Source organism: Leucopleurus acutus (assembly GCF_964270905.1).
Source record: "Leucopleurus acutus genome assembly, chromosome: 21".
Taxonomy (NCBI): Eukaryota; Metazoa; Chordata; class Mammalia; order Artiodactyla; family Delphinidae; genus Leucopleurus; species Leucopleurus acutus.
Genome location: NC_139163.1, coordinates 303,785 through 329,745, shown reverse-complemented (window position 1 = coordinate 329,745; position 25,961 = coordinate 303,785). Strand labels below are relative to the sequence as shown.

General features: G+C 39.9%; 1 protein-coding gene across 1 annotated transcript in view; it reads left to right on the top strand.

Annotated features, from left to right (window-relative positions):
- Positions 1-25,961, top strand: part of TENM3 (teneurin transmembrane protein 3) — a 317,283-nt gene that overhangs the window by 143,241 nt on the left and 148,081 nt on the right. The window contains exon 3 of the mRNA XM_082863864.1: positions 17,869-18,107. Within this exon, the coding sequence (XP_082719990.1) occupies positions 17,936-18,107 (172 nt within the window). The 5' untranslated portion in view covers positions 17,869-17,935. The remainder of the gene's footprint in view (positions 1-17,868; positions 18,108-25,961) is intronic.

Below are 25,961 nucleotides of genomic sequence, written 5' to 3'. Positions count from 1 at the left end.
ATGATCAAAGTAAAAGGTCGTCTGTGCCACTACTCTGGTCATAGCTAATGACTGTGATTTAATCATAATTTTTTTCTGGATATGACCCATTCATTTTGAGACACCTCTCTTCTTCCTCGGCAACTGGTTTTGGAAGTTCTAAAAACTTCTTTTACTCTTCACTGATGTTGTCTGTGAAAATATGTTTCAGTCCTCTTTCCTTGATTTTGTGTGTGTGTGTGTGTGTGTGTGTGTGTTGTCTCTACTTAACATCATTACTACATGTTGATTTTATCTTTTCCTAGAATTTATTGTGCAATTTTAAAACTATGTGTTTCTCTCTAAAATTTCATCCCCTGGTTTCATCACCAATTAATATATACCCTGTCAAAGACAACTGCTTTTCTTTTCCTGCATTTCTTCATTTTGCCTTGACGTTCTTGTGCCTGTTTGATTTCTTTCTCCCTTAATTGCAAACCTGAGTCTGTGTCATATTACACCATTCTCAGAACCCTTTCTTCTTAGCCCATTAAGATTAAATTCTTGAACATGCAATTAGCCAACTAAGTTTAATAAATTCTATTTGATAACCCCTCTGATTCTGCTAAAACCGTCTTTATGATTTCTTAGCATCTCACCTCATATTCTGAACCACTTAAAGTGCTTCCATCAGAAGTCATCTTGCTCCAGTTACATCCTGCACTAACAGAATATTGCTTCTTTCTGGTCATGGTGTACTAGACACCAGATCTGGGTGAAAATCTCAACATCCTACTAGCTATATAACCTTGGGCCAAGTACTTATACATTTTTACCTGATAACCTGATAACCTTTGATGATACTCCACAAACATTTTGTAAGTGTTCCTTGAAATATCATATGTAAAGTATCTGGCATTTCAGTTTCTTTTTTCTTTATTCTCTTCTTATGCTGTACCTTTAAAAACAAAATAATTGAGTTAGCATTTATAAAGGTAAATGACAGCTACCAAGGCAGTGAAGGCAATGACAATTACCAGGAATTTACGCTGATTAATTGCTGTGAGCAATTAGGTAGCGTTCTCAGCTTTGGAGCTAGGTATTTTGTTATTGTGAGAATGATCACTATATCCTCAGTTTAATTGGGTGACTTCCTAGAGGAAATAAATTATGAAGTACATTTTCAACGACAGGGTTTGGGTTTGTTTTAGAAAAAGCTAACAGTCATAATATGGGGAAAAAATTATCTGAGATAGTGGTGGAGTAGTGATACTTCATAAAATAAAGCCTGAATGCATTCATTCATTCAGCAGATGTTTATGAAATGTACCCATATGAAAAACTCAAGTTTATTATGGAGGACCTGTAGAAGGTATGACTGCTTCTGAAAAAGATTGGACTATATTCCAGAGCAAATGTCAAGGTGGGAACTGATTTTAGAGATTAACTTCTTTGTAAGGTACATGGAGATTTAGTAAAGTGCCTGAGGTCATGTGGTCACTAGCATTCAGCTAGATCTCAGGTTCCAAATTCATTACCTTTTCTTCTTGTAGTGTCTCCACATTTTTTTTATTACATATGAAAGAGAAAAATAAAGTACACAACTCCAAAATATATGTATTTATCAAATTAAAAATTATACAGTTGTAGCAATGTACTAATCTTATGCATGTTATCATACATATATAAGACTAAAACTTGAAAGGATGAAATGAAATAGATAATATTTTTATTTTTTATTTTATTTATTTATTTTTTTTAATTAGTTTATTTATTTTGGCTGTGTTGGGTCTTCGTTTCTGTGCGAGGGATTTCTTTAGTTGCGGCAAGCGGGGGCCACTCTTCATCGCTGTGCACGGGCCTCTCACTGTCACGGCCTCTCTTGTTGCGGAGCACAGGCTCCAGACGCGCAGGCTCAGTAGCTGTGGCTCACGGGCCTAGTTGCTCCACGGCATGTGGGATCTTCCCAGACCAGGGCTCGAACCCGTGTCCCCTGCATCGGCAGGCGAATTCTCAACCACAGCGCCACCAGGGAAGCCCCGATAATATTTTTAAATAATTTTCTTTTATTTAAGTCTATTAAGTTTGTTCATTTAGTAAATTATTTATTAAATATACACTTATGAAATAATTACATATCAAAGTCATCATACCTTAAACATTTTTCAATCCTATCTAACAATTATATATACTTCCTTTTGACAAATAGAAGTTGTATATATTTAGATTGTACAATTTGTCTTTTTAAGGTGTACATGATGATTTTGTATATGTGTGTGTGTGTGTGTGTATCTGAGTTAATTAACGCACCCATCACGTCACACAGTTATCTTTTGTGTGTATGTGTGGTGAGAACACTTAGGATCTACTCTTTTAGCAATTTCAAGTACACAATATAGTATTATTATCTGTAATGACCAGGCTGCCCATTAGCTCCCGACTTATTCACCTTGTAACCGAAAGTGTCTCCCCAGTTCCCCTGCCTCCCAGCCCTGGTCTTGGCAACCAGACCATTCTGCTCTCTGGTTCTATGAGTTTGACTTCTTTTTTTCTTTTTTGGCCGTGCAGCACAGCATGTGGGATCTTAGTTCCCTGAGCAGGGATTGAACCCACGCCCCCTGCATTGGGAGCACAGAGTCTTAACCACTGGACCGCCAGGGAAGTCCCGAAGTTAATTTTTTTAGATTCGACATATAAATGAGATCATACAGTATCTGTTGTATCTTGGCTAATTTCATTTTCTAGCAAACTAATTGGATGTTTTTGCAATTTCACATTTTTAAGTAAACGAAGGCAAAACCCACTAAAATTCCATGTTTTGCAGACATTTAAGCAGTTTAGACAACTGATAATTGGCATAGGTGGCAATCACCGTTCTTGGCAACAAAATTATAATGAAAATAATTCCAAATGCACGTTTTCAAAATATTCTCTCTGGACTAACAGTTCCTTCAGAGCAGCAGTACTTTCTTACTCATTCTTGAATAACACCTGCACCTTAAAGAGACATAAATAAGTTTTTCAAAAATAAATTTTTGGTAGCATACTACTGACAGCCACTTGTCATCACCGAAAAGGTCAGCAAATTTGGACCCATTTTATATATTTAACCCATTTTTATGGTTTATAACTCTTTGGGGGTGCTTTGCCATGAGCTCGCTGGATAACCTTTGAGTGGTTAAAAAAGATTTGCAAGATCACTCCACTACTCATCCCAAAGAATGAGTGAAGACTTTTGTATTGAATTAATCACACACAAGCTGCAAAAACTAAAAGGTGAGGACGTTACTGCTAACCCCTCCTCTTGGTGAGCTCTTTTCTCTGTCTCAGTATACCTCATGAACATTAATGACTTTCCAACAAAAGGACTGGCTGTAAGCTCCAAAGCTCCACAGTCATCCGTGTATTCAGTATCGTAAAAGCCTGGTATCTTATTTTTTAAATACGAGATAAATGCAGATAGAAGGGTGCTTTACACATGCATTAAGATGCACAGCTCATTCGGCGACTACTACTATATTACATAACTGGTTAAAAACGTAAGTTTTAAGGACAAAAAGTCATGACTTTGCCCCTGTACTAACTTTGCCAAGTTAAGGCTCAGTTTTCTCATCTTAAAAAAAAGCAGTTTACAATCACACAGAGTGGAGATTTTATGAAGTTTAAATTACATGATTTTTTCTTTGTACACAGTAAATAGGTCCTCAATCAGCCTCATTTAAACCACTCACCACTCTTTGCACTGGTTGTTTTCTGTTTTGTTTTGTTAAATCCTTCTTGTTCACTGTCACACATCTGATTGATTAGGATACCTTCAACATCTCTTAACAACCCTGGAATTCTTTTATTCTTCATCAACTTACATCGACACCTGAAATTCTTCTCTTTACCTATATTCACACTTCCTTCTCAAATTTATGGAAAGAGCTTTGCTGAGCAATTTTAAGCCATCAATAATTAAATGAATTAATAATTAAGTAGATTAAATCTTGTTCAAATAGCACATAGGGATTTTTTTTTTAAATAAATTTATTTATTTATTTTTGACTGTGTTGGGTCTTCGTTTCTGTGCGAGGGCTTTCTGTAGTTGTGGCAAGCAGGGGCCACTCTTCATCACTGTGCAGGGGCCTCTCACTGTCGCGGCCTCTCTTGCTGCGGAGCACAGACTCCAGACGCACAGGCTCAGTAGTTGTGGCTCATGGGCCCAGTTGCTCCGCGGCATGTGGGATCCTCCCAGACCAGGGCTCGAACCCGCGTCCCCTGCATTGGCAGGCAGATTCTCAACCACTGCACCACCAGGGAAGCCCAGCACATAGGAATTTTAAGATCTTTTTCATTTCCATCTTAATTTTAATATATTTAGTATGTAATAACTGCCAACAGTAGTGTAATTGATATTTTTTAATTTATTTATTTTTTCTTTTTTTGCGGTACGCGGCCTCTCACTGTTGTGGCCTCTCCCGTTGCGGAGCTCAGGCTCCGGATGCGCAGGCTCAGCGGCCATGGCTCACAGGCCCGGCCGCTCTGCAGCATGTGGGATCTTCCCGGACCGGGGCACGAACCCGTGTCCCCTGCATCGGCAGGCAGACTCTCAACCACTGCGCCACCAGGGAAGCCCAGTGTAATTGATATCTTAAAACATGTAGGAAAATATCTAATATAGATTTGGGCATTTGATACCATGGCTACACAGTTAAAATAATTAAAATATAACAAAGACTATTTAACTATTTTAGCCATCTTGATAATGGTTAAAAAGAAGTTTGCATATTTAATCTGATTGTTCAGTTCTTGACGCTCCCAAGCAAACTGTATAACATGACTTGTTACCTGATTATAAACATGTCTAAGTTAAAACAAGTCATAATAAAAATACTTTGCCTCCTATTGTAGACCTATTTATTTTTTACAACTGTGGTTATACTTAAATTTTATATTTTATGTCTCTTGCTTAAGACTGAAAAGTGAACGTATAAGACAGTAGAGAATTCACTAAAATGTATTTCCCACAAATCACCTTAATACTGTCTAGAATTTTGCCTCCCAATTTTCAGAGATCAGTTAACACATAATGCTGTATTTACCACGTACCTGTTGTACATTCAGTATGATTATAAATTGATACAGAGGCAATTGCTAAAATGTATAATTATTAATACATTCATACTGCAATTTTTTGTAAAATATTATAAAACAATTTTTTTCTCAAACCTCTTGTACAACCACTAATAGCTCATATTAATTCAGGTGACAGCAGTGAAATGTATCTTGTTTATAAGCTTTTCATTTAAGACATTTTTCTTGCTGGGATCACCTCCTAGTGTGAAAGTTGTCCAAAGATAATAGCACATCAATTCAAAAGTGTAATAGATTTGAGAACACAACATGCTATCAGCATGAAATAGTTTATCAGCCTCACTAACTCACTGTGTCACAGCTAGAATCATTACATACTTTTCTGTTTTCATGTCAAAATATGTAATTTACATTCTAATGCTGATTACTCACTTGGAGGATGTTTAATTTTCTTATTTAGAATATTTTTCTTTAAATGCATACCATAATTAATTTAAAGGTAGTACAAGAAGAGGCATTTTAATTAGTAGGAGTCTAAAATATTTCCTTTTTTTGCAATTCAGGGATGCACAGTATATTATACTATAAAGCATTTTCAATTAGATTTATAATAATAATGCCTTATATTAGAAGCAAAATAATTAGTCCATTTTGTTTTGGGGGGTTTTTTTAGAAAGTACACGTTTTTGTGGGGGGGAGCTGCGTTGAGTCTTCGTTGCTGCGTGCAGGCTTTCTCTAGTTGCGGCGAGCAGGGGCTACTCTTCTTTGCAGTGCGCGGGCTTCTCATTGCAGTGGCTTCTCTTGTTGCGGAGCACGGGCTGTAGGCGCACAGGCTTCAGAAGTTGCAGTGCTCGGGCTCAGTAGTTGTGGCGCACGAGTTTAGTTGCCCTGCGGCATATGGGATCTTCCCGGACCAGGGATCAAACCCATGTCCCCTGCATTGGCAGGCGGATTCTTAACCACTGTTCCACCAGGGAACTCCCAATTAATCCATTTTGAACGAGCCCTGTCCAATTCTTAGAAAATTTACACACACACCCACACACATGCACACATCACCTTTTCTAGACTCGTCCTATTTAAAAATTAGCAGAAATTAAATGATCAAAATGCAAAGTGAAAAAATATTGAGGTTCAGTTTATCATTAACTCACTCGAGGTAAGTTTTATTTTTCTTAACTGTTTCACCTTTTTAATCCCCGCTTGAGACAAGCCTCTTCCGGTTTTAGGTCCCGTTTGATAATTTTTTATTCTTAGTTAAAGCTTTTGGCCAGGGCTGCGGCTACCATAGTGGTTATTGAAGAAGTTAGTTAAACACTAGTCCTCCAAATACTTTTTACTTTCCTTCTACCAGTTAAGTACTACTCTTCACTGGTTCTGTCACTCCCACCCTTGAAAGCACGTTTTAATATAATATGTAAAGGATGAAAGAAAAAACTTCACCCGTAATAATGAGGATTCAGTGGGGGATTTCTGCTACCTCTGAACTTCAGGGCAACAACTTTTTTTCATCATGTAGCTTTGTGGATCAGAAGCTGCCACTGCTGCAGCCTTTGTCAGGGTGTGTGTGGTGGGGCACCCGCCGTGGCCAGTGCTGGGGGCAGCACCTCGATTGTCACTGCTTTGTCCTCAGCTGCTTCAAAGGAGAAGACTTAGGGAGAAGGCATGTTGTGTGGGAAAATACTCTTATTTTTTTCCTTCCCCTCAAAGTAGCAGATGTGTAAAGGAGTAAGGAGGTTATGTTTGTGTGTGTGTATACAGTGCTTTTTAAATGTTTAGAACTGAGGTTTCCAGAAGTCTCTTCTAATAGATAAAGAGAATGAGTAGAGATAGCTGTTTCTCTCCTAGATAGATTTTAATCCAGGTAATACATTGAAGCAAAGTTTTTAGAGGAAAAAAAGAATATATAAAAACAATTCCAACCAAAAAGGTTAAGAGTAGAGAAATAGCATCATGTCTATGAAGAAAAGTAGTGAAACCTTTTGGGAAGCTGTAAATACCCAAGGTGAATCATCAGCTAGCCTTCTACATGACTCACAAGTCCAAGTGTCAAGTTCAAAGAGAAAAGGAAAGAACTCCCTAAAAGAAGGTACTTGTGAAATAAGGTAGTATATTGCTGAATGTTTGATAAGCACATGGAAATATAGATACCTCTAGGAAAGGGAAGAGCCAGGAGAGAATGGATACTGGTGTCTAATTTAGAGATAAAGTAAAGACCAATAAACATGGTAGACATTTAAAAGTAGCAATGAGATTAAAAAGGATGAAGCAACCAATTTCTTAACAGACAGGTGAAACTGAAAGGGAGGAACAATGAAGGGGGGGGGTATTGGAAGTAAGGAGTTGAGTGAAATGACACAAAGCAATGAAATATCTAAACCATTTGATTCTGAGATCAGATGGATTGAGCCTCGTATTGTACAAATTACAGTTGCTCTGAATTGACTACTTGAAGTGAGCTGGCAGCAGTGACTGTCTAAGCAGGAGTCTTTTGAACTGACTTTCTGTTTTGTTGTACAATCTGGATGGGAGTCTTGAATAAAACGTGGTCCCTGGACCAGCTGCATTAGCTGCTGGCGTTGCACCCCAGAACTTCTCTAACAAGTCTGCCAAGGGATTCTGATATAAACTGAAGTTTGAGAACCATTGCTTTAATGTATGTAATAGTCTCGAAGTACCTTTCTCCTCATGTTGGTGGCCTGACCCTTGAGTATGTAAGTTCACAAGGCCCTACCAAAATCTGTGAGTCCGTCATCAGTCTGATGGACCCGCTTCCATGAGAAAGATAGGTGACTGCAGAATACTTTTTGCAGTCTCATGCAGATGTTAGTGTGGGTAGGCTTCTCCCTGAGAATTCATAGCAGCCTCCGCAATCTCTTAGTTCCGGAATCGTCACAGAACTGCTTAGGGCCATCATCCTTGACTGATGGAGGTTTCTTTCCAAACAGCTAGGTGTTTAAGCACAGTAAGTAATTGCAGATGTCTCTGGATATCTGTTGAGAATCAGTCGCTGAAAGGTAAGGAAAACCAGTAGGAACCCAGCCTTGAATAGAAACAGCTGATTTTCTACACGCGCTTGCGTTCTTTAGTTTTCTGTTTAGTAGCTGCCCAAAATTTTATATTTGCTTGCATCATTATCCTAAAGCACACCACTTAGATAAACTGCTTTTTCAACCTCTTAATCAGTTACCAAATGCTGCTAAGTATATATTTAGCAGATAATCCACTTGGCTTTGGAATTGAAAAATCAGAATTTGATAGTGAAAATTCTGAAGACTGTGATAATGAAGCCCAGGTTTTAAGGTTCAAAGTGCTCAGACAATAGTTAATATCATCTTTCAGTTTTATCATTTCTTATAAATATATACAGACAGGGCTCCCCTGGTGGTGCAGTGGTTAAGAATCCGCCTGCCAATGCAGGGGACACGGGTTTGAGCCCTGGTCCGGGAAGATCCCACATGCCGCGGAGCAACTAAGCCCGCAAGCCACAACTACTGAGCCTGTGTGACACAACTAGAGAAAGCTGCACACAGCAACGAAGAACCAAAGCAGCCAAAAATAAATAAATGAAATAAATTTATAAATAAGTAAATACTGACAAATATTTGGGTCTGTTTTAACTCATGCAATATTTAATGTATATACTCTCAATGATAGATTACAGGTAATTAAGTGAGTGATAATGGGCAATATGAAAGATAACACAATAATTAAATTTTTGTATATTTTGAAAATTTTTAGAAAGTATTTTATCTTAAAATGAATTCCAGGCAAACCATCCATTGTTTGGGCATCATCAAGTGACTAAAACTATTTTGAACTCAGTAGTTAATTTTAGCCTTCATATATTACCAGGTAAATTTAGTCCACAAGTGTGGGATTCATTTGCTTTAAATCTGAAAATGTCATTTCAGAAGAGCTGTTTGATGTTGAGGAAATCTTATGAGACCTTTAATAAGCCTCTTAAATCCAGAAAGTTATATTTTGCCAGAAGGAAAAAGAACCTATAACTTAAAATTTCCTTAGCTCTTTTTTTTTTTTTGCGGTACGCGGGCCTCTCACTGCTGTGGCCTCTCCCGTTGTGGAGCACAGGCTCCGGACGCGCAGGCTCAGCAGCCATGGCTCACGGGCTCAGCCGCTCCGCGGCATGTGGGATCTTTCCGGACCGGGGCACGAACCCGTGTCCCCTGCATCAGCAGGAGGACTCTCAACAGCTGCGCCACCAGGGAAGCCCATCCTTAGCTCTTAAGTGAGAACTTTGGATTCTGAAAGTGTTGTAAATTTGGCCAAATATTGCCAATCTTTCTTCTTACTGGCACGTGGTCTTTGAAATCAGAGCATCCAGTTTGCAGCAAGCAATCTATGTTATAGGTAAAATTTTTATTGATTTGCCTAGAAACATAACTAGAAGGCAAGGCATCAAGACATTTAAACAGCTCACGTTTAGTTTGATGTAAATTACTCTCTCTGTTCAACAAAGACTATAAGAAGAGGAAGAAAGCATCACTTCCTGTGCAATGGAGCCTTTCTCCCCATAAGATGTATCAGGTTTTAGACAATAGAAATAGCTTTCCAGGTGTCTGTGTGTCACCAGTGAAGGTTTCAGCTGTGCCTTAGGGACAGGAACTGAACACTCACTACTATTCTCTTTTCATCCTAATCATCTGATTTGTTTGCTCATCTCTCAAAAGGTTTTTAATACTGTATAAAACATGGAAGAAATAAAAAACCTTCTTGTCTATGAAGATAACCAATTATGAAGTTAATCTAATTAAAATTTCATTCAGTGGTTGCACACTTTCTTTTTGACTTTTATCTTCTGTCCTAATGTCCCACTGAGGAAATGACGCGCACGGCTTTAAATGATGCTCTAACACATTTTCCAGGGATGCTTCTCGTCTGGTTCCTATAATTTCTGATTTATTAAACCATGTTCTTGAGTTTAGAGGAGTATCATGATTATGTTAAGCTTCTGAACAAAAGACTAATATTAACCTGTTTGTTTCCTGGTGACGCTTGTAAGCTTACAATTTAATTGTATTTTATAAGTTGTTTAATTTTGTACTTGATGTTAGGATCTTATAAAATGAGCAGTGAATAAATTGATATGACATATAATATAGAAAGGCACATTTACTCCAAAAATCTGATTATTTTTCCACTAAAAATCTTAACAATAGTAAGTTTTGTGGTGATTACTTTGGAAGACAGAAACAATCAAAAGTGAAGAGTTACTAAGGAACAAAGTGTACCTGCTGAGAGATTGAGGAAAACAGCAAGAAAAAGCAATTGTAAGTGGTCTGAGGTAAAGGTAGATAGAAGTTATGACTGGACATATAGAAGTAATTCAGTGTATTGTGCAGGTTCCGTACTTAAAACATGACATTTCACTTGAGAGTAGAAGGAAATTTGAACTGAAAATGTTACTGTGCCCATTCTTGGTGTTTGCCAAACAAATTAAAAAGAGGAAGTTGAGGTATAAGAACTCAGAAAAACTTCTCCACCCTGGCAAAAGAAAAGAAGAGAAAAGAATAAAACAGAGAAAAAAGCAAAGGAGAAATGCTGTAAAGGAAAGAATGCAAGATTCTCTGACTGGTTGAATACTGGTTGGGAGGAGGGGGCAGGCAGAAAAGAATGGTAATTGAAAATTACCCCTAAATCCGTCAGTTAGAGAAACATTAAGGACAGAGTTACCGACGGTGACCAAAAGGTGGGAATGGAGACAGCAAGAAGGACAAGGAGATTCAGTCTGTGTCCCTACTAATTTCCTTTTTTATTTTATATTGGAGTGTAGTTAATTTACAATATTGTGTTAGTTTCAGGTGTACAGCAAAGTGATTCAGTTATACATATACATGTATCTATTCTTTTTCAGATTCTTTTCCATATAAGTTATTACAGAGTATTGAGTGTAGTTCCCTGTGCTCTGCCGTAGGTCCTTGTTGATGATCTGTTTTGTATATAGTAGTGTGTATATGTTAATCCCAATCCCCTAATTTATCCCTCCCCCAGCTTTCCCCTTTGGTAACCATAAATTTGTTTTCTAAGTCTGTGAGTCTCTTTCTGCTTTGTAAATAAGTTCATCTATGTCATTTTTTAGACGGTAATTTAAAATTTGTGGCATGGCCCAGAGAAAGCCCCATCACAGAGTCAGTTAGAAATATATGAACCAAAGGCGGAAAGCTGAAATGGAAAGGCTGGTGTGAAGGCACATCAACAAAGAAACGGATCTTCCAACTTCAGAGGAAAAACGAGCAACTATTAATTGTGCTTAATACTGAGTGATTCTCCCCATTTATGTTTTCGCTGCCTCACGGCGTTACAGTTAATGGTGCCACTCGGTTCCACGGTGCTTGTCTGTTTGTTGTTGTTAATAGAATCCCCCATCAAGGTTCCAAAGCCACAAAGCAACTGTTAGTGTTCGGTGACCTTCTGCACTGGCTGCCTTTGGGGCTTTGAAATTGATTTTCCCCCTCCCAGTCTCCGATAGTTTCTCTTCAAGTGTGCATCTCTCATTTGTCACCAGAGTGAAAATGGTGGCACAAATGGCAGCGGAACTGGAGACAGGTGCCGTGCAGGGCATCATTAGGAACATCAGAACAAGCTCAGGCTGCTCTGGTATGCCCTGCGTTACAAGGAAACCGCTGCTGCTGCTGCTTTATTGCCGAATGCAATGGGGCATATTCTCACAGGATCCACTTGTTTCATTCCCAAATATGGTCTGAGAAGGAAAGAAAACCCTGTCTTTGTTCTCCAAACCTCATGTGGATGCCGGGTCAAAAGCATATGTTTTTGACAGTAATTTTTGCAGAATTTTTGATATGTGAGAAGCATATTCCCAAGGCTGTGTGACGGGTGAAGAGTCACAGGGTGGGAAAGACCATCATGACACACAGGAGTAGGTGCCTTAGAGAGAATTAGGTGATAAAAGAATTTTCTGGAAACTCCTTGTATACTTTTCATGTAGCTGAATTCCAGTATTCATTTATCTGTTCATTTATTAAATATTTGTGGAATTCTAGACCTAAACTAAGCATTGTGTTCGAGCTTGAAACAGTTTTTTTAAAATCCTGGGCTTAAAGATACAGGTAAGTCACAAAATACACTTGTCAGTGTGTGGTAATTTCTGTATTGCAGTGAAAAGGACATTGTTGACTTTGGAAAGACGGCATCCTGTCTGAACCTAAAAATGGACAGATTCCTACCAAATCTGAAACCAAGTGTTCTCTATAGAAAGTAGGTTGACATAGACCTTTTCTACTAGTCTAGTTAATGTCTGAGAGGTTTTTCCATGTGTATTTTAACATATCTATTTTGAGGCTGTAATGATTCTTAAAGGAATCATCCTCACATGAATGCCATCATTTGTAAGTGGTTTCAAAATACATCGATTTAAGCAGTCTTTACGAATTCTTTCTATACTTACACCCTAGAAAGCCATCTGAAAATATTGAAGGCCAGTCATTCTAAAATATAATTGAGGGTGATTTGGTTTCTCTTTCAGTGTTCTATAATGTTTCTTTATTTACTATGCACGCACATCTCCAAGGCACTAATATGATGCCACCCCCAACATGTATAGTCATTTAGACAGAGGAAGGGGAAATGCACTTCAGACCTTTAAAGTCAGTGGCCAAAATAACCCCCAAAACAGTCAAATTCTATTTTCTCTTGCAGCGACAAAAGTAAATTTATTTATTAAATAAGTTAGGGGACTTCCCTGGTGGTCCCGTGGTACAGACTCCGTGCTTCCACTGCAGGGGGCACAGGTTCGATCCCTGGTCGTGGAACTGAGATCCCGCATGCCGTGCAGCACAGCCAGAAAATAAATAAATTACTTGAGTTTTACAAAATAAACTAAACGACTGTATGACAATATAAACAGCACAGTCCTAAATTTATTTAAAAATAAATACAGTTAGAAACTCTTTGAAAGTAAAGAGTCTTCAGTCCTACTAACGTTGATGAGCAGTGTATTTTTGAGTAATATATCTTTGTTTTCAGCAATATCTCACAGTTGCATTTTGCTTTAAGAAAAATAATAATTTCATAGTCGTTCAAGCCTAGTTCTTGAAAGAGTTCCTTGCCAGGATCACCAAAGCAGATGGACATCATGTATTGATACCACAAATTTTGGAAACTAGAAAAGGGATGTCTGATTTGAAGTCAGCATGTGTCTAACTCCTTGTCCCGAGCCATGTTTTCAGTGCTAAGGCCAAGATCATAATCTTTCATGGTCCATAGGCTGAGGTTCAAACCCCATTTCCCGTCGAGAAATGACCCAAAGTGCTCTGAATAAAGCTCTGACGCGTTTTCCAGGTTCGGGTTTTGCTGTAATTTCCAACTTTTATTTATTTTCATTCCATCATTTGTTTATTAGCTGTGGGTCTTTGTCCAAAGGGGCTTAATTTCTGTTAGACTCACTGCCCGCATCGGCACAAGAGTCACCATTTTATTTATTTTACAGGATTTACGGAGCAACAGTTTCGTACCGGGAACTTTCTAAGTCCTGAAATACTTAGAGGCGAATGAGGCTTTGGGGAGTTTACATTCTAACTGGAGAAGACAGGCCAGAGGTTTGGGCAGTGGGCATACCATTCATGTCCATCGACTGAGGATACTAGACAAACGACTTCATGTTTTTATGTTTCCGTCTCGATTTTATTTGAAACTCTCATCCCTGGGAACTTGGCTCGGGTGATTTGGGTCTCTCTGTCTCCCACCCCACCCCGTCGCGATGCTGTGAGTACAGCAGGGAGTCCCAGGTGCTTGAGTCTTCACGCTGTTTCCTCATTATCAGTCGCAGTGTTGCTGCCGCGACAGCTGCGTTCCTGTCTGCGCAGGCCGCTTTGGTCCAGTTTCTCTGCTACTCTTGAAGCCGTAGAGGTCACTCTGCTTCCTGTGAATCACGCTAAGATGCAGAAATCCCAGGGAGGGTCTCCACAACTTCATCACCTCAACCCTCCCCCCACTAGTTTTCTCTTGGGCACCCTGTGACCTCTGCCGGTCTCTGTCTGAGGTCTGAGGACACGTGTCTTCCATTCTCAGGGCTGCTGATCCGCTCCCTGGCCTCCGCTTCTTTCTCCAGGCACAGCGAATCCTCTGCTCTCAGCGCCTTCTCCCCATTTCCCTCTTCCTCACGCGTGATGGGAAAATTGTCTGGTCTAAGGGGAATCTTTACCTCCTAAACTTGATTACATCCAGATGCTCTCTACTTCACCCCACCCAGAGGTTCTTCATGGTACCAAAGACCAAGGCAAGGGCGTCTGTCTTTGGCCACGGGCCTGCATACTGGTCGCTGCTCACATGCTGCTTGTTTCGGGGTGCCTGGCTTCATCGGGTCACTCGCTCTGCCCTTTCCGTACCCTCCGTCGAGGTATAGAGAGAGCCTCAGGCTTCCCTGGAGACCCTCAGTCCCCGCCTCCCTCCTAGCCCTCCCCCGGGCGGGCTTGTCCCACTGGGCCCTGTGGAGCCCTCTGCTCTCATCAGCTCCCCGAGGGTTCTCTTCCTGCCCCCCACCTGGAGAGAAACCCCTATTTTACGTCACACTGCGTTTCTCCCAAACATTCTGGTTATACCCCAGTCCACCCCATTTCACCCAGTAGACTGGGCTTTGGGAAGCCGGCAGGACACTCAGGCTGTTTCTACTTCTTGTCCTGTCTCGTCTCTCCTGGGGCAGTGCAACAAGGCAGCTGCTGGAATTGAGAAAGGGGAGGAAGCGAAGACAGAAAGTGGGGGAGATTTAAGGAGGAAAAATGCACATTTAAAATAGCATTAAAAAAACTTAACCCACCGCCCAAGTAAACAGATGGCCAAGACAGGAACTGACTGTAATAAGCGCTTTGAGGGAAATAAGCGTGATGATATGATGGAAAGTAAAGGGAACGGGGCTTCAGTAGGATCTCTGTCTGGTTCCATTATCTTTCGCGCCTCACCTTCTCCTTCTCCAGGAGGGGTGGGTATGTACCCTTCAGAATGCGTTTGTTACTCCTTTCCACCTGCAGGGAAGGGGCAGTCTGTTCCCGTGGCCGCTGGGACCCTTACTCACTCACTCTTCATGTACAACCCTGAAGAAAGTGAGAGCCTTGATCAGGGGGTCAGCTGCAGCTCTCAGGCCGCATCCAGCCTGTCACCTGCTTTTGTAGTGATCATGAGCTAAGAACGATTTTTCCATCTTTAAGTGATTGGAAAAAAGTCAAAAGCAGAAGAATATTTTATGACATGGGAAAATGACATGAAATGAAAATTCCGATGTCCATAAATAAATGTTATTTGAACACAGCCGTAATCAAGCATGTACCGTCTGTGGCCGCAGTCACTGTAGAAGCAGAGTTGCGACGGTGTGGCCAGAAAAGCTTAAAATCGTGACTGGTTAGGTCCTTTACAGAAGAAGCTTGCCTGCCCCTGAGCTGGGCGATCGGGGCCCTCCCCGGTACCACACACTCCATCTTCTCCAGCGTATGTGCCCTCCCATGTGTGGGATCGCCAATGCCAAATTTGTAAACCAGGGAATGCCTTTTGTAGACATTGCTTGTGAGGGTGTTATATTCTGATTTGGGATTGAAAGTCTTCAAGCGATACTTTTGGGGCTTTTGGAATATAGATTCCAGTGAGTGAATTTGGGCAGAAAACTAGCTAATGCTTATTCGGCACTTCCCTGGTGCCAGATGTAAGCACATCACGTAGGTTACTTCATTTAATCTCATAAAATGCCTGTGTAGTAGGTACTACTAGTATTCCCATTTAATGGATGATAAAACCAAGACACAGAAGATTTGAGCCACTTAGAAACTTCGTGCAGATAGTTATAGGTGAAGTCTGGATTTGAACCCAGACAGTCCGGATCCAGAGCGCACATTCTTAATACTTATGCTGAATATAAATATGGTAGTAGGTGCTAACAAGTACTGCTTCCAACATACCATGTAATTCAGGTTATAAACTTTAAAATTTGCTCTGTAAAGTTGTTCCATGGGGGAAAATGGATTCACAATACAGTCGCTAGTAATAATTTACGGAAGTAGTTACTTATCATTTGCATCTGTTCTAATTTTGTGGTTGACAAAGCATTTTTAGATGCATTAACTGGTTTACAACCCTGTGAGATAAGTAAATCATTTTACAGATGAAAATAAGATCATAAAAGTAGGAAATGTTAGACCAGGAACTTAAACCTCAATCTTCTGATTTCTAACCTAGAATTTTTTCCACTATACCTGTCAGGCAAACTTTCATGACTTTTACCATATCTGTACACCAGCTACACTATTATTCACTTTATAATTTTCTGGAAATGGACTCTTTGTAACTTAAATACCTGGCTAGCCTTTCATAAACAATAATATTTGTACAATTATGACTTTGATTTTTTCATTTCTGAAGCACATGGTGCTTACTGTATTCCAAGTACACTACAGTAAGTATTAACTCATATAAGCCTCATAAGAACCCCGATAGGAAGATACTATTACTATCTGTATTTTCCAGATTAAGAAACCAAAACACAGAGAGGGGTTAGCTGTCTTGCCCAAAGACACATACCTAGTAGTAAAGCAGGATTTGAACCTCAGCAATCTAGCTTCCAAGTTCTGTCCTTTTAACCCCTTAACTTGTTTGATATACTCAATGTATTTTCTAATACCCATTAAAATAGGTACATTGTATTACAATTTAAAATAGTCAGCTGTGACCCATCTAAAATCATCTTGCATAAAGACTGTATTGTACCGTGGTGGAATATTCCAGCTTATTTCCTATAGCCTCCTGCATAGAAAAGAGAGAGTAGTCTGTTGACTTAATTGGATGTGTTATTAGGGAAAATGATAGTAAATATTGGGACACAAACTAAATACACAATCAGATACTAGCATAATATGAAATGTAATCCATGAAAAACATGGTGCTTTTTTCTAAATTTGGGGACTTTTATTGTTAATAGAAATCTTAGAACGAGTCATCTTTCCTAAAGAATTCCCTATACAGCACTCCTGTCGTGTGATCGTTCAAATTTCTGCTTAAACATTTTCTAGGTAAGAGAGCAGACCGCTTCTTAGAGGCAGTTTACCCCCCTGTCGTTTGGCTCAAGTCATTAGGGAATCTTTCTGTAGTTGATCTAACAACTTGCTTCACTAACCTCTTCATTTATTTAGGCTGGTTTTAGAAAGTGTTCTGTGAGTCCTTTCTTTCTCTCTCCCTCCCTCCAGCAGGTTTACTTTCCTGGTTATGTTTGACAGAAGCGAAAGATAAGATTAGTTTGCCCCCCCTGGAGAACTGACCCGCTGCCTGTGGCCAGGCTTGACGGTACCCTTTATTGGGGAGGGGAAGGATAAGAAAGTTCGCACACACGTCCAGAAAAGAAATCAGTCTGTACCACGTGATCGGGTGTGCTTGTGTTTGTAGGAGTACATATTCTCAAATAGAGCAAATCCACGCGTAGCTATAAAGTAATATGATTACTTTCCTTAAGTGAAATGTGAAGATGTTCTGAAGGCAGTTCATAAAGGGAACTTCCAAAATGGTTTTGTGCAGGAAATGGTACGATTAGAACAGCTCTGCGGTCTCCCAAGACACCTACTTGAAAGGGCAGTAATCATTTGTGTGCGTAAATCCTCCTGTGTTCATTACAAACCAGTCTCTTTCATCCCGGAGTCATTTTTCTGAGTTGGGTTTTCTGGTTAAAATATTTTCTTAATTTCTCATTTTTTGAATTATATGCAGTAAATGATTTTAAAGCCAGAGAGAGAGAGAGAGAGAGGAGAGCTCATGCCTCGCCGTCTCTGTCTCTCACATTTTAATCTATTTGTATCTTATTATGATTTTTTTCCCATCCCGCAGGCATTTCCTATTCAAAACAGGAACAGGGACAACGCCACTGTTCAGTACTGCAACCCCAGGATACACAATGGCATCTGGCTCTGTTTACTCGCCACCTACTCGGCCACTACCTAGAAACACCCTATCAAGAAGTGCTTTTAAATTCAAGAAGTCTTCAAAGTACTGTAGCTGGAAATGCACCGCCCTGTGTGCTGTAGGGGTCTCAGTGCTCCTGGCAATACTTCTGTCGTATTTTATAGGTAAGAACACATTTCTAGAACTCTATTTATTTGGTCAAGGTGTGTATTTGGAGGTTATATGTCATGGGGGAGGGACTGGTACTGATATATGATAAATCGCAGAGTATTTTAAGTAATTTCCATCATACATAGATAGATGGAAAAGCTGCCTTTGCATGAGGCACGAGGTCTGTCTTGGACACACAGTAGAGTGTCTGTGTGTGTCGGATCTGTCCCTCGTGAGATACGGGCAGCTCTGTGGCATTTCATGTCCAGGAGATAATTGATGCGCTTGTAGGCGGAATGAACTCTGTGCAGGAATCTCCTTCAGGGCAGTCGATAGGAAGCTCTCTGCTCCTTGCGACGTTACTGTCTTTCAGCCAGCTGAGCTGTCTAAATGTAAAACCCATCGCTCAGGGCCATCCTCTTGCACTCAGGAAACTCTCCAGAGAACCGACCATCCTTAAAACAAAGGCTGGATCACACGCGCTCCTCTGTGTGGATTTGCCAGCTTTTCCGACGTGGTATCGATCATGTTTTTCGTCACCCAAATGATGGGAGCTGCTAATAGAAGTTGTAAATATGCCTTTCCTCTAACTGTTTCAGAGCATAGATGAGCGTTCACACTATTGGAAAGTTGCTTATTCAAGTGTCAGAAATGACCACATCTGACCTTGATCTGCTTCTAAGTGTAGGGAAAGGCCTGCCGCATTGAAATGCAAATGGTGTCCACTGAGATAAATCACAGGCTGTGTGTTTTGCCAACAAGAACAACAGCCAGTGGTGCATCCTCAAGTGTACAAAGCGATGTGTGATGCCCCGTGAAATTCTACAGCTGAATAAGAGCATCACAGGGCTGTCTGTAGAATGGTATGACGCTTTTGTGGTGAGCCAGTTTCTATCATTAACTGCAGTACTCCTTAGTTATAAATGATGTCCTTTGGAAAGTGAAATAACCATTTTGAGTCACGTCATTTAAGAGGAAAATAGAATTTTAGAGCATGAAGGGAGGAACTTTAGAGATAATTGAGTCAGGGCTGGCAACTCGGTGGCATGTGGAGTACTGTGACTTCCGATTCTTTGACCGTGGTCGACATTGCTAATGAATCCGGGCACCCTTTCCCACTAAACCTGCACACAGCCTCGTTATCGTCATCACAGGGCTTCGTACAGCCACTGTCCATCAGAGATGAACGCGAGATGAAACCTTTCTGTCTTTTTTCAATCTAAGTTAACTCCCTCCTTGTAAAAGTGGTCAAACCAGGTACCAAAGGGGTTGCCACTTGGCCGAGATCACACACTAATGATGTACTGCTGTGCCGTTCCATAACACTCGAGGGACACGAGGAAGGTCACAACAAAAATCTGTGTTCACAGACAGATTTCTAGTATTCAGCTAAAAACTATCCAGCCATTAAGAGCATCTCTTCTGGTTACTGTATACATTACTTGTACTTGTCAGCAGTGTGCTGCTGAAGAACTTTAAATGGTTTCTGAAACGCACCGGTCACAAATGGGATGTAATAAATTAAGCATATGTATTTGTATGGGATTTTTTTTTTTTTTTTTTTTTTACTATAGTACATGCTAACGGATAGATATGTACTATGCACGGTCAGAGTTCAGTGTCTGTGCTGTGGACGTGTGGTCGGACATCCTTTCTGATCTTAAGTACCTGTGTCCTACCGGTTGTTAAATATTTTGAATATCAACTCTGATACCATTTAATTTTATTTACAGTGCGTGACTAGGAAGAAAAATAGCATTTTAATGTGAGATCACATCACTATTATTTGTGAGCCTTGTACTCTTTTTCAGGATCATCAATGAATATAATTGAATATCAGACTACTAAATAAAGACATAAATGTTCCCCTTTTTTTCATATTTCCTGTTTTGACTGTTTAGTGGTTAGCATCCTACTTTACACCTACCAGGACCACTATCATAAATGTCTCCCTTTGATTTTATCTTTCCCCACATGGAAACATACAAATTATATAATTAATATACTCACGTACTTTTGTTAGTTTAACAGATATTTGTTGAACATCTGTTAAGATTCAGTTACTGTCCTAGAAATTAAGCTGATACAATCCAAGTGTTATTTGCCAAAAAATTACTTTTATCATCAGAGAATTATCTCATCATTTTATTGCTTTAATTAAACACAAATATGCTTAGAATTTTCACTGGTCTTCCTGTACTTCAGTAACTAACACTCTAACATAATGGTTTTTTGTTGTTGTTTAGATCAGGTAAAGCATTTCATTTCTGCATCAGTTAGCATGATAAATCCTTTTGAGAGTGAAGATACTGCCTTTACCCTTGAAAAAAAAAAAAATAGGACACTTCTGTCCCCGGGAAGGCTGTCCTTTTCTATTGAGTGTGTGCGTAAAGCAGAGAGGGAGATCTGTCCGGCCAGATCAGCCTGATAAGCCCCACAATCAATGGGAGACCAATGTCATCATCACACTGACCTCACAACCTTCAGCAAAAGGGCAGCCATCCTTAAATTGTCTTGTTTCCATTCCCTTAGAGGTCCCCTTCCCTCATATTGACTGTCGATATAAAGTCAAAGCCTTAAGAAATAGGTAAAATAAAAGGCCTGAGAAATTATTTCTCGCCTAGAATTTTCTTTCTCACCTTCCAGTAAGGTCATGAGAAGTTATGAGATACTGTAGCGTTAACAAGTCTCTTCTCTAAGATAAAATTATCTCAGGATAGCCAGAAAGGGAGGAAGGGAGGGGGACAGACTTTTCTGTTTGGTTGTTTTTCCTATCCCTATAAAAAATTTCAGAGACTAAAGAAAGGCCAAGAAAGAAAGTTAAAATTAATTCCCATAGGTAAGTGTTAGATCTTTGCATAGGTAACCACTGCTAACTTTTCGGTGTCTGCCCTTTCAGATATTTCGCGATGCACATATACATCTACAGTCCCATATTTTTAATTCATTTTGTACCAGACTTTCTCATTTATCATTCATTAAACATCATTTAGCAGCTTTTTTTTTTTTGCGGTACACGGGCCTCTCACTGTCGTGGCCTCTCCCGTTGTGGAGCACAGGCTGTGGACGCGCAGGCTCAGCGGCCATGGCTCACGGGCCCAGCCGCTCCACGGCATGCGGGATCCTCCCGGACCGGGGCACGAACCCGCGTCCCCTGCATCGGCAGGCAGACTCCCAACCACTGCGCCACCAGGGAAGCCCTAGCAGCTATTTTTAATTAACCGGTTTCCAGGGGGCTTCCCTGGTGGCGCAGTGGTTGAGAATCTTCCTGCTAATGCAGGGGACGCGGGTTCGAGCCCTGGTCTGGGAGGATCCCACATGCCGCGGAGCAGCTAGGCCCGTGAGCTACAACTACTGAGCCTGCGCGTCTGTGCTCCGCAACAAGAGAGGCCGCGATAGTGAGAGGCCCGCGCACCGCGATGAAGAGTGGCCCCCTGCTTGCCACACTAGAGAAAGCCCTCGCACAGAAACTCAGACCCAACACAGCAAAAATAAATTAATTAATTAATAAACTCCTACCCCCAACATCTAAAAAAAAAAGTTCTCAAAAAAAAAAAAAATTTAACCGGTTTCCAAAAAATGCAGTGACTGTTTTCTTATGCGCGCGTGTGTGTGTTTATATGTGCAGCTGGGTTCCGTCGATCAAATCTTTGGTCGGAATAAATTATTTGAAAGAAATTTTCTGTGCCAAAGGACCATGGCCAAATTACCCTCAGTTTACACAACTACCAGTGCCCCTTAATATCAGTATTTGTAATCCTTGGCCATCTCTTAAATTAAAACATTTTATTGTTGTTTTCATTTATTACTGGTAGTGCTGAATATCTTTTCAAATACTTATTGACCATTTGTATTTTTTTTATGTATGTGTAGGAATAGTGTAGTTTCCCCCATGTTTCTGTTGGGGCTTTTGTTCTTTTGGGGGGGCAGTTACACATGTTTATTAAGGATATGAATCATTTGTCATATGTTATATACTCTTCCGATTTATTATGAACTTTGTTTTTGGTTGTCTTGCCATATACCATATAGAATTTTTTAAGTAATCAAAGTTATCAATTTTTTTCTTTGTAATTGCTTTTTAAAAATATTTATTTACTTATTTGGTTGCGCTGGGTCTTAGGTTGCGGCCTGCGAACTCTTAGCTGCAGCATGCATGTGGGATCTAGTTCCCTGACCAGGGGTCGAACCCAGGCCCCCTGCATTGAGAGCACGGAGTCCTAACCACTGTGCCACCAGGGAAGTCCCTTTCCTTTGTAATTTCTAATGTTCGTGTTATGCCTATAAAATTCTTATTTACTCCAAGTATTATTTTTTAAGTCACTTAAATTTTCTTCTGGTACTTTTATGGTTTTTCAGTAACCATTTTTAGGTCAACATTTTTCCGGGTGCTCCACTAGGTGCTAGAGGTTCAAATTAGCCCTTCATTCTAGAAGCTCTCAGTCAAGTGATAAAGACATGTACGCAAACACACTTTTAACAGGACGTGCTTTCATAGCAACTTGATCCGAATGAGCAAATAAAGAAAAGAAAAGGAAAGAAGGACACACCTACTCCTGGCTGAAGATGTTGGAGTAAGACTTGATCTAGCAGGTGATATTTGAAAGATGCAGAGGAGTTCAGTTCACTAGGTTTGACCTCAGAATGATTGGTGGGAGACGACCTTGAGAAGAGGTCATCCAAGGCGTGGAAAGGCAGAAGCGTAAAATGTCCACGGTGGTGTGCGTGGAGGCTCCCGGTGTGCCAGCCCTGTGTATGGATCACCTCGTTCATTTTCACAGCAACCCCGTGAGTTATCGTCTCCATTTAACAAGTAGGAATATACCGCCTAGAGAGGCGCTTCACCTAAAGTCACATAGCCAGTAAGCAATGGAAGCTGGACTGGGAACTACCAACCACCCCAGGACACTGTACTGCCTCCCATGGGGTTTTTGAAGAGCTGAAAATAGGGAAGAAATGAAAGAATAGCAATGAAAAAGGATCACATTTATGTTTTCCAAAGATTGCTCTAGTGGCATCCCTGAATGTGTAATTCGAAGACGAAAAGTCCAGACTCGTGCTTTTCAGACTTGAATTTGCCTAGGAATCATCGGAGGATCTTGTAAACGCGTGTTCTGATTCAGCAGATCCAGCGTGAGAACCGAGAGTCTGTATTTCAAACAGGCTCCCAGGTGATGCTGCCGTGGTCCGTGACCAGCACTGTCAAATGTGATGCTTAATGACGGAAATGTTTCTACACGGTCCAGTTCAGTAGCCACTAGAAACATGTAGCTATGGAGCCCTTGAAATGTGGCTGATGCAACTAAGGAACTGGAGTTTAAATTTTATTATTGTTAATTAATTTGAACTCACAGCTACATGTGACTGATGGCTACCATTTGGACGGTACAAGTATGGACAACCTCTTACAAAACTAGTCTAAATGAGAGATCATGAAGCCATGTTGGGATAGGGAAGTGAGCAGAATTGAGAAAGTGTAACTGACTCATAATAGAATAGATGTGCCATGATTTATCATATACCAATTCTTGAAAATCAAATGTTCAGGCCCGTACATGTGGCAGACCTCTTTTCAGCAGAGTCACATGTGATTTTCTTTAGATCACTGAGCTCCCAACTAAAATCATTCTCTGCTGCATTAATGTTTAAGTTGATGTTCCCTTGGACAGTGAAAATTCTGATTCCCAAACACAAAGGCTGAGTTCAGTGATACAGACCTTTCCAAAAAATACCTGTCCCACTTTTTCTGGCCCTAATTTACTCATTCTTCTTCTTTGTTTCTAAAATCAGAAAAGTATAAAGATGGGCAGTAGCCAACAGTTGTTCACCAAAGAATGGGTGGAAAAGAAGTGGTCTGTTGGTTACTGCTGCTTCTGCTGCTGCTTCTGTGCAGTTACAGAGTGAGAGGTGTCTTGATTATTGCCCTTTACTCACAGAATGCTCTTTTCCCTGTGGGGGGACACCCTGAAATTCTGATGTTCTACACATTGAAATATGTCCAGAAATCTTATCATGAAGTGTAAACGTTACTGAAGCGTTATTAAATACAGATCAAAATGTGCTGGAATTACTATGTTAACACCAATTAAAACTGCAACAAAGTCAAGTGAAACTTCAAATAACACCGTTATGGACATTTAACCTCATTAACATGACCATATGCTGCTAGCAGAGTCTGAAAATCCACAGAATTTCCCCTTAGAGTAGTACCAAAAGTATTTGCGCATGTAATTTAAATCTAAGGAAAACTAGAGAAAACAAAAATCGTACCAAAATACATTATGCTAGCATATTTTCTCAACTTGGGACCCTTTGGGCCAGATTTATTCCAACCAATAATCCCTATGGCGGGGTTTTTGTTTATCACAGCTTCCTGAGGTATAATTCGCACACCATATAGTTCATCCATTTAAAGTATACACTTCAGTGGCGTTTCGTGTATTCATACAGCTTTGCAACTATCACCACAACCAATTTTCGAGCACTTCCATCACCCACAAAAAACCCTATATCCCTAAACACACACTTCATATTGCCCTCCAAAACTCCAATAGTTTTTTTTTCCCACAGAAATTGAACTTGTAAGGGAGTGGTTTGTGGACTCATTTCCCAATGACAAGAAATAACTCAGCATTGTTTTTCTTGTGAACTTCTGACATAGGCTGCTAACCAGAGAACTACTCACATTTTCAATACTCCTTTTCAGAAATACATACGTAGTTATTTATTTACTTTGAACAGCTGCTACCAACTGATTCCTAAAATAGGTGTTGTCATATGTCTGCTAAAAAGGCTATTTAACAACATAAGCATTCCCTAGGTCAAGCAAAACGTAACCTGTCGAATCCAGGTTCATGGCAGTGATGATTCCTTAGCAGTTATCTGTCCTACTTCTTTGTCTGTTTGGATTTTATGAACATTTTTGCCTCTCCATGTACCTTGAAATTGATTATGGTACTAGCTATATATACGCAACTCAGAGTCAGGAGGACAAATAAGCCAGCCCTTTATGCTTCGAGAAAAGCTAACCGTTTAAATGTAGATGGCAAAATAAAATGTGTTGTGACATTCTTTTTTCTTTTTGGACGTGTCTTTATAATAAAAGTGCTGCTTTATTAGGTTCTAGAGCACAGCCAAACAGTGAATTACATACCATTTCTCACTACAGCTTCTTCCCTGAACTCCTAGTTGCATTACTTTTAGAAGGTGCATTTTGTCTGAGATAGAATGGTAGCATTTTAATACTAATGTGGCGTCACCCAATGTAGAAGAATATATCGTCTGTATTTTAGAGAATTGAGGATTGTAAACTAAAAATTTTTAATCAATATATCAATATTTTATTTTATCCTTGGATACATAAAATTAAGAACATTTTAAAACCTGATTCAATGGTGAATGATGGCTCAGAATAAAACAGTTTACCTCTAGGAGAGGAGGAATATAATAAAAACATACTCCTGCAGTCTTCTGAGTCTGTAAATTCAAAAAGGAAAAGATGTACTGCAAAGCCAGTCTAGACAGTTGTGGTTTTTTCTTTATTAAGGACAGCACTTTGTATAGGTGAAAGTGTGCTTTCACATATGTACACCGTTCTAACACCCACAGAAGTTTTGGCCGTCTTGTCATGTTTGCACTCTATCCTGACTTTCAATATGAACTCTATTAATTTGTAGAAAATATTAGTTTTCTATGTCTAGCATATCATATAGAAAGCTAGAAAAAATTCAGAGATCACTTTAAAAGTCAGTTCATTCTCCAGCCAGCTCTGTATAATCATATCAGTGACTACTGAATTGAACCTAAAGTGGGAAAATCAATATATTGTACACCCAGGGTTTTTTGACGTTATAAGTTTTTTCTTGCTA